The 15,132-nt window shown below is 42.5% G+C and overlaps 2 protein-coding genes across 2 annotated transcripts; both read left to right on the plus strand.

Annotated features, from left to right (window-relative positions):
* The first annotated feature begins 3,452 nt into the window (after positions 1–3,452).
* LOC110563979 (olfactory receptor 5A1-like) lies at positions 3,453–4,415 on the plus strand. The gene has a single exon (XM_021661236.1). The coding sequence runs from the start codon at positions 3,453–3,455 to the stop codon at positions 4,413–4,415; it is 963 nt and encodes a 320-aa protein (XP_021516911.1).
* Positions 4,416–11,567: 7,152 nt separating this feature from the next.
* LOC110563982 (macrophage-expressed gene 1 protein-like) lies at positions 11,568–14,615 on the plus strand. The gene has a single exon (XM_021661239.2). The coding sequence runs from the start codon at positions 11,903–11,905 to the stop codon at positions 14,027–14,029; it is 2,127 nt and encodes a 708-aa protein (XP_021516914.2). The 5' UTR covers positions 11,568–11,902; the 3' UTR covers positions 14,030–14,615.
* Positions 14,616–15,132: the final 517 nt, after the last annotated feature.

Raw genomic sequence — 15,132 nt, forward strand, 5'->3', positions numbered from 1 at the left:
GTTAATCCCTTTGTTGCATCTTCAAAAGAGGAGAAGGTTAGGATTCACAGGAGGAAATATACTTGGCAAAGGTCACACAATGAAAGGTAGGTGAAATAATAATACGAGAATCAGCATTCAGGGCAGTACTTTTATGTTGCTACAGACTCAGGAGTATGTAAGCATGGGAGTGCCTCCAAAATCAAAGGTCTTTGTGTCTCTCATTGAGACGCCAGGCTTTAGAATAAGTTAGAGGGTGAAGGGCTAGTCCCAAAGCATGAGATACAGTCTCTGCTTTCACCTCCAGTACTAACCAACTATATCCATGTTAAAAGCATGTTAAGTGTTGTGAAATAACCAATATGCTATAAAGACTGATGATGACATGAGAGAAAGTGCCAGTGTAACCATCCCTGTGCTGCAAGAGAACACACACCCACACCCACACACACACACACACACACAACACCACACACAGTGTTCAGCCTGTAGATGCAGTAGAGACTGAATGTTCTTGGTCAGAATCCTGGTAGGGTTGATCATTAGTTAAAATAATGAAGTTATTTCTTCTTCTCTCCAGTCTTGGTATATATGCTTGGACTAGTCAGTCCTATTGCTATCTTTATTTTAAAGTTAAAAGAAACCACAGGAAAAGATTTGTTTGTGATACGTCAGGGGTTGAGGACAAAGCTCACTAATAAAAAACCTACCTAGTATACGATAGGCTCCAAGCTCAGATCCCAGCCCCTGCGCTGGCTTGCCCAGTGAGTCAAAACTCATGAATTGAGACGCAAAGACTAGAGGCTAGCTCTGCTCTGCTTGACTTCCAAGCCCCGAGTGAGTAACCCCAAATAGGGTATGGGTGTAGAGATGCTAAATAAGCTCAAAACCACTGTAAAATAAACAAGTGATGGTGATGGTTGTGCCCTGAAAAAGATAGAAAGTAATACTGTAAGGGAATGTCGTGGAACTCACCTATTCCTGCAAATAGCTTAGGTCACAACAACCAAGCTGCCTACATAGGAACTGTATAGATTAATTAGTGGTTAGCTTTCACCATATTTTTTAGAAGTAAGCTTAGAAACATGGTCTGGGGATGAAATAGGAGAGAATCATACACGTCTAGATAAAATAGACCTTTGATGACCATAGCAAATGTGCCACAATAAAGATGGGCAGGCCTTGCCACCGGCTTTAGCCTGGTGTGGTTTCTTTTCCCTACAGGGAGAAGCTTAAAGGAGCATTAGTTTGTAAATCTGCCTGTCTCGAGCCAAACTGTTCTTAATTTTCTTTCTAGATTTTCAAGCAAGTTTTGGGTTTCCTTTCTCAGTTCCCTTTGATTGGCTGTCATCTTCCTTACGACTTCTGTGAGTCTCTTTCACTCTGAGGTACCCTGCTGAGGTCACCAGCGTTTTTAGCTGTGCGTTTTCTAGCTAGTTACCTGCTTACAGTAAGGAAACAGAATGTTTAGGAAAAAAAAAAAAAAAAAAAAAAAAAAAAACAAAGATAAAACAACATTCATGTTTTCTCTCTTGCCCACAGGGAAAAGGTCAAACTCCTTAACATGATATTTATCCACTAAGATACTCAGTAAACACCCGCCGTATGCTAAGTGTAGATTTAAGTGCTTGGGGTACTTAGTTAACCAAAAGGAAAATATTCCTAAAAACAGCTGTTTTCATTATGCTTCTGTTTGAATGAAGGACAGAGAAAGCAAGAAACGAGCTGAATCTGTGCAACATCCTAAGGTGATCGCTTCTGTCTAAAGATGGAGCCATGTAAATGGATCAAGCCACATAAATGGATCAGAAGTCTGAAAGTGGAGAGAAGGTTGAAATTCAATATCAACATGCATGTATATGTGATAGTATAGAGCTTACGTGCGTGCACACTTACACCTTTGTGGCTTTGTATGTTTGAAACACACATGTATCTTTTCCACCCTAAGCTTTTAATGATCTTTTACAATTTGTCTCCCCACCTCTGGCTTTCAGAACTTGCCTGTACCCTTTCCTTGTGCTCTGATCATCTTATACCCCTAAGTGCTAAACTTGCTTCCCTTTACTTCTGAAATTGTTCTCCTCGTCTTTAACATTAAGGTCCCAGAGCCAATCCCCCAAGCCTCTCACACGGTGTCTTCCCACACCACTACTCCTTTACTCATCCTTGCAATTCTCCTCAGAGACTTTCTTTTTCCCAAAAACACCACCTACTATCTGCAGGCTCCAAGGAAGCATGTGAATGTTTCTCCAACAGCTCTTGTCATTCTGTGCTAATGATCACCTGTTTTTCTGCCTATAGTATGCTGAGTGTTCTAAGCTTAATAATGTATTATTAATATCCACACCACCGGTATTTAGCTCTAGCAAGCACACAGTGTGACATTATCTTTGTGCAGGACAAGTGTTCAAATTTCATATGGCTGACCATTTTTTTTTTTTTTTTTTACTCTCCGGTTTACTTAGTATTTTTCCAAATTTTATCTCTATATGCCTAATGCTAATGAGATAAAGGGAAGGGGGACAAGAAAGAGGGAGGAAAATGCACACACATAGGGAGAGGGAGGGAGAGGGAGGGAGGGAGAGAGAGAGATTAAGTATAATGATAAGTATAAGTATATGAGTATAATCATAAGTATAATGACACAATTGCAATGGAAAAATTAGTTTTCTCTTCTGGAGTCTCACTGGGTGTAGAAGCCAGACTCCAGGGGAGGCCCCATGTCCAGCAGTAGATGGCCAACACAAAAAGAACTCAGTGGGGTTTTGCAGATTTTTTTTTTGTCTCATATTGCTTTGAGCATTAGAAAAAAATCTTGATTTTTTTTTGTACATTTTGTCTTTGTGTGTGTTTCTTGTGCGTTTTCATTGTTTTTTTAATTATTTATCTTTTTTTGTTCAGTTTTTTTTTTTCTAAAGAAAGAGAGCAAAAAGGTGTGTAGTTGGGTGGATGGGGAGGTGGGGAAGATCTTCAAGGAGATGGAGGAGAACCATGATATAGTGCATGAATTTTCAATTTAAAAAAAAGCAAAACTAAGAAACACACAATTATCTCTGCAAGCTTTTCAAGTTATGATATAAGTTTTATCTTTGAAAAGAAAATAACACATGTCTAAATCTATGTGATTTAATAGTGTAGTGCAACATTTGGGGCAACTTTAAGAGAGAGATTGTTAGCTTAAGTAGTACTAATAAATAACTCACGGTGATAGTGACAACGAGGTGATGATCCAGATAATGCAGACTATTATCTCGATATACTTTTACATTAATAGGTTCATCAGGTAAAGATGATAATGAGCTCCACACATTGTGAAGGGAATTCTGCATCTGATGTAGGATGATTATTTTGGGGGATGTCTTCTGGTTGTAGGAGTCTGTTATTCTTTGACAAAGCAGAAAAGTTTCTTTACTTGGATTTTTGTTGCCCCCAGAAATCTACCTTCGGGTCTTTGAAGATGCTGTAGCTGATTCATGGATGTGAAAAGAAACATTACCATGGTGACTGATTTCATTCTTTTGGGATTTTTAGAGTGTCCCCAGCTGCAGGCTGTCCTCTTTGCGTTGTTTCTGGGGACCTACCTGGTGACCCTGGCTGGAAACCTGGGCCTCATTGTCCTGATCAGAATGTTCTCACATCTCCACACCCCCATGTACTTCTTCCTTAGTAACCTGTCCTTTGTTGATGTCTCATACACCTCCTCCATAGCTCCCAAGATGCTCTACGATTTCTTTAGGGAGCGGAAGTCCATCTCCTTCGTAGGCTGTGCTACCCAGCTTTTCTTCTTTATCGGCATGGGAAGTAGTGAGTGCTGTCTCCTGGCTGCCATGGCATATGACAGATATGCTGCAATCTCCAGCCCTCTACTCTATCCATCCCTCATGTCGCCCACCATCTGTGTGGGGATGGTCATCACAGCATATGCAGGAGGGTTCCTCACTGGTTTGGTGGAAACCAGCTCCATATTCCAGCTTCGTTTCTGTGGGTCTCCGGTTATTAACCATTTTTTCTGTGACTTGCCACCCCTAACGTCTTTGTCTTGCTCTAGTACTTTTATCAGCCAGGTAGTGAACTTCCTGGTTGTGTGTGGAGTTGGTGGGGCATCAGCCCTGGTTGTCTTCGTCTCCTATGGCTACATCATCGCTGCCGTCATGAAGATTCATTCAACCCATGGGCAGATGAAGGCTTTCAACACCTGTGCCTCTCATCTGACTACGGTGGTTCTCTTCTATGGCTCTGGTCTCTTCTCATACCTCCACTCCAAGGCTGGCTACTCACAGGACAAAGATAAGGTGGTGTCCGTGTTCTATGGGGCAGTGATCCCCATGTTGAACCCTATCATCTACAGCCTGAGGAACAAGGAGATCAAAGAAGCACTGAAGAAACTCAAGGAGAGGAAGAAGCAGGTGTCCTGTCTGTGCTATATAGTTACTTAGGTTAAAAAAAAAACTTTGTTCACTTTGTATCCCCCCTGTAGCTCCCTCCTTCCTTCCCTCCCAATCCCTCCTTTTCCATGCATGCCCCTTCCCAAGTCCACTGATAGGGGAGGTCTTCTTTTCCTTCCTTCTGATCCTAGTCTATTAGTGTAATTAATAAAAAAATTAAAAAAGAAAAAATATTCAAAAAATGTTTTCTGAAATATACTGACATTTTATTCAAATATGCTTGCTTTTATTTTGTATTTTTTTGTATTTTTTTTTTTTTTGGTGATACATAAATTGTGTGATAAAGCTGGGCATGGAGAGACTCCGGTAAAACTCCATTGAGATGCACATCATGCTCTGTGCCTTGTAGCCCCTAAAAGAAGCGCATTTGCTTTTATTCTCGTTCTAATTGATTCACTTACATCAAACAAGAGAAATAAACAATTATTTTGTAAGAGTAACTACAAAAAAAAAAACCTTAAGCCTTTTGGTACATGTAAGTAGTAAAATAATAATGTGGCTCAGAAAATTGATAGTGAGTTAAAAAAAAAACTGTTTCAAGCAACAGTCCCTCACCTGCCTTGTCTTCCCTCAGTGGGAGAGGATGCACTTGGCTCTAATGGGACTTAGTGTGCCATGGCGGGTTGGTACCCATGGTGGATGTGGGGAGAAGGGGTGTGAGGGTAGGACTGGGAGGAGAGGAGGAAGTGGGGGCTGTGGCCAAGATGTAAAGTGAATAAACAAATTAATGGAAAAAATAAAAATCAGATCTTAAACAATAAAAAGGCTCCCTCCCCCATGCTGCCCAATGAACATGTCTGCCAGGCAATTGTGCTCAATGGATATTTATTTTCTTTACTTTATTTTCTTACTATGATCTGGTGTTAGATTTTAAATTTGGTCACTTGAAAGGTAAAATAAATAGGTTTGTGATGATATTCCTCTACCATAGGCTACCAAGTGCTAAGTTCAAAATACCATATATTAAGAACATGAGCCAGTCTCATAAAAGACCCCTGTGCCCAGATGTATTTGGTCCTTGTGGAGCTCCTGTTCTTCAGGTCATATTAACTTCCCCCCCCCCTTTTTTTGATTCCCTGCACCCTGCCGAAGGTTTGGTTATGAGTCTTAACATCTGTTTTGATACACTGCTAGGTAGAGTCTTTCAGAGGCCCTCTGTGGTAGGCTCCTGTCCTGTTACTTGTTTGCTCTTACATCCAATGTTCATCCCATTTGTCTTTCTAAGTGAGGACTGATCATTGTACCCTGGGTCCTCTTTCTTGTTTATCTTCTTTAGGTGGATAGATTTCAGTATATTTATCCTATCTTATAGGTATATATAAGTGAGATATACCATGTATGTCTTTCTGCTTCTGGGATACCTCACTCAGGATGATCATTTCTAGGTCCCACCATTTGCCTGCAAATGTCATTATTTCCTCGTTTTTGATTGCTGAGTAGTATTCCATTGTGTAAAAGTAGCACAATTTCTGTATCCATTCCTCAGCTGAGGGACATCTGGGTTGTTTCCAGGTTCTGGCTATTAGGAATAAAAATGCTACAAACATGGTTGAGCAAATGTCCTTGTTGTGTACTTGAGCAAATTTGGGGTATATGCCTAGGAGTGGTATAGCTGGGTCTTGAGGAAGCGCTATTCCTAATTGTCTGAGAAAGAGCCAGATTGATTTCCAAAGTGGTTATACAAGTTTGCATTCCCACCAGCAATGGAGGAGGGTTCCCCTTTCTCCACAACCTCTCCAGCATGTGTTGTCACTTAAGTTTTTGATCTTAGCCATTCTGGTGGGTGTCATGTATGGGTGTCAAGGACCATGTATGGATGCAACCTAGAGCCTCTGCTCAGATGTAGACATCGGTAGTTCAGTATCCAAGTGGGTACTCTAATAAGGAGAACAGGGACTGTTTCTGACATGAACTCAATGGCGAGCTCTTTGATACCCCTCTCCCCCTCAGGGAGGAGCAGCCCTGCTAGGCCACAGAGGATGACTTTGCAGCCAGTCCTGAAGACACCTGATAAACCAGTATCAGATGGAAGGGGAGGAGGTTCTCCCCTTCCAGTGGACTTGGAAAGGGGCAGGGAGGAGATGAGGGTGGAATGGTGGGATTGGGAGGGAGAGAGGGAGTGGGATACAACAGGGATACAAAGTTAACAAACTGTAACTAATATTAAAAAAATAAAAAAAAGAACATGAGCCAAAGCCTAGTCATAGGGACATGCCGTTCATTGATGTCTTTATTACAGTAAAGGACGGTTCTTATCAATTCTCTTACCTCTTGGTTTATACTGTCTGTCCCCTTGTCTTGGATTACTGTTTGTTCAATGGGTGGAACCAATTAGATATATTTTTGGATTAGGAACCCAAGACCCCCCACTGACATGATTTCAACAATGATGATGCAGAGGGAGCAGAGTAGTGGGGTACCTATAAACTATGTTTAGGAAAAGTTGAGGATAATGGTGTGTTGTCATAAAGTCCAAGGAGGCCAGATTCAAGGCACCAAGATCCCCGGCTTTTATATCTATAAAGTCACGATGAGGAAAAAAGCAGGGACAGAACGTATGAGAGGGGCTGGAGAGATGGCTCAGCCGTTAAAGGCTAGGCTCACAACCATAAATATAAGAGTTCGGTTCCCAGCACCTACGGCTGTCTCTCCAGCCACCTTTCAAAGCAAAGACTCATGACCAAACCTTTGGCAGAGTACAGGGAATCATAAGAAAGAAGGGGAGTTAGTCTGATGGGGAAAGGATAGGAGCTCCACAAGGACCAAATATATCTGGGCACAGGGTCTTTTCTGAGACTGACATTCAACCAAGGACCATGTATGGATATAACCTAGAACCTCCACTCAGATATAGCCTGTGGTAGCTCAGTAACCAATTGGTTTCCCAAAGTGAGGGGAACAGGGACTATTTCTAACAGGAACTCAATGACTGGCTCTTTGGTCTCCCCACCCCCGAAGGGAGGAGCAGTCCTGTTAGGCCACAGAGGAGGGCTTTGCAGCCAGTCCTGAAGATACCTGATAAAACAGGATCAGATGAATGGGGAGGAGGTCCCCCCTATCAGTGGACTTGGAAAGAGGCACGATGGAGATGAGGGAGGGAGGGAGGGACTGGGAGGGAATGAGGGATCGGGACATGGCTGGGATACAGAGTTAATAAAATGTAACTGATAAAAAAAATAAATAAATTAAAAAAAATTAAAAAAAAAGATTTCATTATTTATGGTCACTTAAAGTAAATTAAGTTCTAATTAAAAAATAAAACAACTCAAACAAACAACACATTAAAAAAAAAAAAAAAAGAACGTATGAGAGACCCTACGTTTGGGTTTTCAACTCAGTCCAGGAGTCATCTGCAGCCAAAGATAGTAATAAATGTGACCCAATGCAAAATTGCAAATTTACTTAAACACTTCTGATATTTTTTTTAGATAAAAGAAATCAATTGTGTTCTCAATCACAAATTTTGTAGATGGTGCCATGTTACAATATCATAAGTTTGGACACACCTGTAAATAGAATGGCATGAGGTCAGGCCTGAAATCTCCTCTTGACGAGGTATGACCATCTGGAAAAGAAAAACTTCCCCGAGACATTCTGATTTCGTATCTATTTACCAGATCAGTTTTATCTCTTGACCCTCAATGACTGCTACTTTGTGTCCTGTATGCTTTTTTCTTTGAACCTTGATATCAGTCTTTCATAGTGTTCTGATAGCCTGGACTCAATTTCCATGCATTCTTTAAGAAGTGTTACCTCCCCAGTGTTGTCCTCATTCCAGAACACGATCCAAGATAAGATATCCACATCAGAGAGTTGGCTGGAGAATGCAATATGCCACTAAAATAATTTTTAACTGTATTTTCCAAGATGATTCTCGAGTAAATGGTAAATGAAGTCATGTCTCTTTAATGATTGTGTATATAAACCAAGGCGAGTTACAATCAGCTCTGAATCACATTGTTTTACTGTGTCCTCACCTCATCATTTCTATGACTAGCTAAATTATTGGTAATGTCTATGGGAGGAGATGATTTATTCCTTTGTCAAGCCTTCCTTGATCCTAGAGTCATACAGACCTGGCAATCACTATAGAAATATGTTTTTATATAAAATACTAAAGGAACTATCTCTCTCCATCTGACACTATCTTTTTTCCTGATCGCCTTTTCCTAAGCTGTTAGAATCCATGCCTAAGCTCTTCTTTACTCTTCCTTCAAAGCACTGGGCACATCCTTCCCCAAACTATGTACTTAATTAGTATCTTTTTAATAAATAAATAAATCTAAGCTTACCTGGTAGGTAATTTAGAGATGTGAAACTAACAGAAGGGAACAAACACTTATTTGACGATCATGATGTGTCAGGCATTGTACACAGCTTTTTAAAAACTTGAGTTTCAATTCTATAAAACATACACAAATTTCTTTGTTAAGAAAATTGAGGACTGGATAGATAGCTCAGGGGTTAACAGGACCTGCTGCCTTTGCAGAGAACCCAAGTAGAGGCTACTATTTCTTTATTAGAGGTTATTAGAAAATAGGGAAGGAAGAGAGAAAGATAAAGGAGGTCATATAATAAGTCACATAGAAGGAAGTTCTAGTTCCGTATAGCATGTGTGTAGCTGTAACCTCTTGTTCCCTTTTATTGAAATCCCCCTACACAAAACAATAATATATTTTGAAAGGATGAAATATTAATACCCTATTTTAATCATTACAAATTATGTGTATGCATCAAATTATCATATTGTATCTCATAAAAATGCAGTTACTATGTATCAATTAAAACATGAAAACCACCAGATAACAAGAGTTCAGTACAAATTGGTGTCTACTTGGATGTAGCAACCGTTGAGCAATACTCAAGTTATATAAAACCCAGTGTCCTAGCCTTGACTTTCAGCATTCTTTTCCGGAGTTTCAGATCACCTCCCTGAGCAGACCTTTGCAGGGTTAGATCACAGATGTTAGCCCCATCGTTGAACAGTCTTTCATGGATCATCTCACAGATGATGGTCATCCCTTTGGACAGTTTGTGGATGCTATTCATAAGTCTCCTTGCGGATGCTGGCCCCAACTCTGGTCACACCACAGGCATTGACTCCATCAGTCTGAAGGCCTTCATAGACATAAGTCACACCTCAATGTTGGTCACACCTCTAGGTTATTTTTCAGGGGTCAGGTTCCGAATACTGTTCTTCCGTTTCCTCTGGTCCTGTGCAAGGCCAGATTACAGATTCTGGTCTTATCTTCACAGTCATCTTGAAAGTGCTGACCCTGGCCCTAGGCAGCTGCCTGTTGTCCGGCATCCTGATGCTTAGAGGGTGAATATGTCACACTGCAGGCTTCCACTTCACTGAGTACTGTGCAGTTCTGATGGAAAAATTCCTTCCCATGGTCTAGAGTAATTTCACTGGCTACATTTTGGCTTATAACTCTGGTAAAACTTATTCTGTGTTTCCCAAGAGTATGGGTTTACATCTAGTCTGAGGCTGTCACGCCATGACTCGGCAGAGGTCTTTTAAAGATGGTGTCTTGCTGTTAATTCAGTAGAGGGCTGAGCAAAGAGGGGCTCTGCATCTTCTCTATTGTCGAGTGCAACCTTTCTTTCTGTTCCTTTCTCTTTAAGATGTCTGTTGTTGGGGACATACTATCAATCCTCTGAGGCCCTCTATCTTAGGCCATAGCTCTGGTTACACTCTTAGGAGGAAGGAGAGCTTTCCATCCAGGACAGACTAGGTTCTTCACCTTGTGCTTTCTAACTTTCCTACTTTACCTTGAAATTAAACTAGGGGTTCCTCACCATTACCTTTCTTGACAACTGCCACCCAACTCTCCCAAGTTTATTCACTAACGGTGACATCTGTCATCTTTTGGAGGTTGACCTAGTTTTTGCTATGACCACACAGAAGCACTTCCCATTGGCTTTCTCTTTCTAACCCTCATAATAAAAGAGATATCAAACCCACCGGGTTCTTTTTTTTAGTAGACAGACATTCATGGTGGGAGAACTCCCTCTGAGGGAAAGGAGTAGACTAGGAAGTGAGAACATCAAGTTAGAATCAGCTATGGAGAAGAGAAAATATCACTGTCTCGCTATTACTTCCTCCATAGTCTAGATTGGAGTTTACTCCGCAGATGTCCTAGGTCTCTTTGTGTACCAGGTTTCAGATGGGCCTCTTAGGTTTCTGCAGAACACATAACGTGGGACGATCCTGGCCCATGCAACCATTCCACACGGATGGTGAAATACAAGGATTGGAAACATCTGATCCAGTTTCAGGCCTGCACAGGATAACCATGACACATGAATCATGGCTCCTTGTGATACAGCATGAAGAGCTTGTACGTGGTCCAGCGGATGTCACTTCCAGCTTGTTAGAGGAAGTGGAAGTGCCTTTTAGCATCTCAGAGGCACACCTTTTGGGGAAGAACTGTTTCCCTCTGCTTGAGGCCAGAGCTTAGTGTTTAACCCCGGGCATTTACTCACCTATGATGAACAGCCTGAAAGAATATGCGCTCGTACATGTAACTCAGCAAGAGAGACCAAAGGAAATTATTGGTGGAAGGGCAAAACAGGAAGGTGCCTGCTAAGAGTCAACTTACTACCCTGGTGTGCAGATTTAGATTGTGTCCTTGGTCACCATATTTTTCTGATAAATTAAAATTGAGATCATGCAGTGGCTTTTGTCTTCTTTATGACTATTTATATATGAAAGGAAATAGTAGCTGTATAAGGTCCCTCGCTCTCACATGAATGCTTAGGACAAGACAGTCTGGTGTCCCAGCCTACTACAAACAGAATTGTCTTCATTCTTAATCTCAGCCCCAGATGATATCATCTCCGGGCCACGGGGGCTTGTAGCAATGAGACATCATAAAACGTGCAGGAATGCTACTCCGCTTCCTTTTTTTTTTTTTTTTTTTTTCTGAGAGGACAGCCTCCACCCTCAGTAAGCCAATGAGAAATCTAAGGCTTGTCCATGAGGTAGAAATACCCTGCATCTGCTGGAGATAAAAGCATGCCAAGAAGGGCAGACATTGCTACCTACCTCTGCAGGTTTAGCCAAAGAATCCGGCACTGGAGACCGACAAGAGAACAGAGCAGAGAGCCAAGACTGGACCAAGGCTAAGAGAGTGAAGATAAAGCCAAAGCTTTTTGTAGGCTCTTCAGGTAGGGAACAGGCAAAATGTGGGATCTGCTTATTCTGAGGACCCATTACTGCTGCACAGTAAGCAGCTGGGGTAAAGAAAAAATGGCAGTGGGTTATGAAGAGTCTATGTTCACATATGTAGTACACTATAATTTATTGCATGACCTAGCGGTCTTAAATACTCCAACCAACTCTCATTTGCCTGTTTTGTGGTTAGCAGAGTCAGAGAGAAAGTTATGGTTTTGGGAGAATTGCTAAACTTTCTGTTCAAGCAACTGATTTCTTTCCCATCTTCCTGTTTGCTTCAAGCTCTCTGGTGGCTGGGATGCTCAGCACCATGAACAGCCTCATTGTCACTATCCTCATGTGGACCACAATGGCGTTTGCTGAAACAGACACGTCTCTTGAAGAGATCCCTGATGCCGGTTTTCGAAAGTGCCAGGATGCTTTACATCTGCCTGTTCTGGAAGTGCTACCTGGAGGTGGCTGGGATAACCTGAGGAATATAGACATGGGACGGGTGATGGAACTGACATACACCAACTGTAAGACCACTGAAGACGGAATGTACCTCATCCCCGATCAAGTCTTCACTATTCCTCAGAAGGAGAGCAACGTGGATATGAACTCGGAGATCCTGGATTCCTGGGAGAATTACCGCAGCATCACCTCCTTTTCCATCAACATGAATTTCGATTATAATCTCAAGGTCAACGGCAAGTTCTCGACTGAGTTCCAAAGAGTGAAGACCAATCAGGTGAAGGACAGGACTGTAACTACAAGAGTTCAGGTGAGAGACCTGGTCTACACAGTGAAAAACAACCCAAGCGCAGAGCTCAGCTTGGGGTTTAAGAAAGAGCTCATGGAAATCTGTGACCGTCTAGAGAAAAACGAGATAAAGACGGCCAACTACCTGGCAGAACTCTTGGTCCTCAACTACGGCACACACGTAATCACGAGTGTGGATGCTGGGGCTGTGCTGGTTCAGGAGGATCACATCAGCTCCTCCTTCCTTAAGAACAGTGAGGGAACCCGTGTGGCTGTGACTGCATCTGCTGGACTGACCTTTGCAAAGATGGTGAACTTCAACACCGGGATGGATTTTGCCTACAAGAATACCTTGGCCACAGGCTACCTTGCTAACAGAACCAACTCCAGGGTGCAGAGCATTGGAGGGATTCCGTTCTACCCGGGCATCACCTTAGAAACCTGGCAGAAGGGCATCATTAACCACCTGGTGGCAATAGACCGTGTTGGCCTGCCTCTGCACTTCTTCATCAAGCCTGACAAGCTGCCTGATTTTCCACAGCATGTGCTGGAGAAGCTGTCCAAGACAGTGGAAACTGCTGTGAAAAGCTATTACAACTTTAACACGTACCCGGGCTGCACAAATGTTGACTCTCCCAACTTCGATTTTCAAGCCAATATGGATGATGGCTCCTGTGATGGTAAAATGGCTATCTCTCCATTTGGAGGGGTTTATCAAGTGTGTTCTCAATACTCAGGGCACAATAACCTTTCCCTTTGCTCAAATTTGGAGCAGAAGAATCCACTCAGTGGTGATTATTCTTGTCCCTCTGGCTACACCTCTGTCCATCTGCTGTCTCAGACCCATGAAGAAGGTTACCATGACAAGGAGTGTAAACAGAAATGCACCCTCAAGATCTTCTGTAGGATGGTGTGTAAAGATGTGTTCCGAGTAGCCAAGGCTGAATATAGAGCTTATTGGTGTGCGGCCACTGGCCAAGAATCTGAAAACTCAGGACTTCTCTTTGGGGGAGTCTTCACTGACAAGAGCATCAACCCCGTGACAAATGAACAGTCATGCCCGACCAGTTACTTTCCACTGAACCTGTTTGAAAACCTCAAGGTATGTGTTTCTCTGGATCACGAGGTGGGGCCCAAATTTTCAATCCCCTTTGGTGGGTTCTTCAGCTGTACAATGGGGAACCCCTTGTATAACACTATCACGTCTGGAGTCTTAGAGGAGTCATTTCTGCGAAAGTGTCCTGGGGGCTTCAGCCAACAGCTGGCCACTATCATCGATGGATGCCAAGTATCCTATTGTGTCAAAGCTGGGATCTTTACAAAATCATCCTTGGCCCCCGTCAGGCTCCCACCTTACACTCAGCTACCTATTATGAGTCAGGTTGCCAACAACTCCATTGTAATGACAAGCGGAGAGGGTGCCAGACCCTGGGTTAAGGACTCCTACACCCAGCAGTGGAGGCTGGAGGACTCGTCGAAACTGGACAGTAGTAGCCTATCAGCAGGTGCAGCTGCTGGAATCACAATTGGGGTTATCTTGGCACTAGGGCTTTTAATTGCCATGGCCATCTATGGCAAACTGAGGTTTAAGAAGAGTGAATATGAAATAGGAAGAAAGGTGCTTCTCCCTTTTCCAAGAGCTAGAGTCACCCCTGATGGGGTACAGGATCCAAGTCCAGCTTAAGCCTTCCCTAAAGAGACCGTTCCTCTCATCTCCAAGCCCAGGTTCAAGCTCCCTCTTCACTCCTTTCTTCTCCACCTCTGCCTTCCTAAGAAGTGAAGTCCCAGCTGCAACAAAAGGGAGGTTTTCTAGCTCTGTGGTTTCGTGTATGTCTCTGCATTGGGAATTAAAGGATCTGTGGGAACAAGGTAGAGAAAGAAAGACTTTCAACTCATTGAGCACAACCCAGCCCTGGTTCTTAGCCGTAACGGGAGCACTTATCCCCAAGCAAACTGGTTGTCTTCACCTGAATCTCTGTGTGTGAAAACAGCTGGGTTGGAGAGCAAGAGCCTCGTGGTAAAACTGCATTTATCCTGAAGTTGGCAGAAGTTCTCCAGTTTGTGAGCTGGAAGACTTTGCTGTCCCTGTGTCTTGTTTTGAGTTTTGTATCTTAGACTCTGAAAATACATAGATGGTCCTGTTCAGCCAGTGCGTTGGAGACTCCTGAGCTCTGCTTGGATGACTGTGTCATCTCCCGGGGCAACTGAGAGGAACTGCGGGACCCACAGCAAGTGACTGTTCTGTGTCTGCCTCACAGTTAGGATTTACTTTTCCCAGACCACTTTCAGACTTTTGAGGAGTGTCAACAACTCTTCGGAGAATATTTTAACTTACAGACTTCTCATGAAAGGGCAAAAGGGTGATGGGAAACTAGAAATAAATCAAGAAACACTGAAGAGGGCTCCAATGTCGCAGGGACTAGCTGGTTTCTTCTAGCCAACAGATGTCTACCTTTGAGGTCATCATAAATTAGACACTGAAAGGGACTGTTGCTTGGATAAGCCAATTATTGTGGCTTAGTTTTCTATGTTACAAAAAAAATAAAAGCCTTTATTTTTTTCTGTGAACAAGACTCGGCCTTAATTCCTTCCCATCACAAGTATGAGTACAAATACAAAGACACATACACAGACACACCCCACGGTCCAACAAGAATGTTTTTCTAGGAGTGAAAAACATAAAAGTCAAAATAGGCCCACATTTGAGTGTTACTTTCTCCCTAAAACTAAAGCCAAACAGAAAACATCACGTCCTGTCTCATTAGTTTTCACTTGTTTTCAAAGCTA

This window comes from Meriones unguiculatus, chromosome 1 (genome assembly GCF_030254825.1).
Source record: "Meriones unguiculatus strain TT.TT164.6M chromosome 1, Bangor_MerUng_6.1, whole genome shotgun sequence".
Lineage (NCBI taxonomy): Eukaryota > Metazoa > Chordata > Mammalia > Rodentia > Muridae > Meriones > Meriones unguiculatus.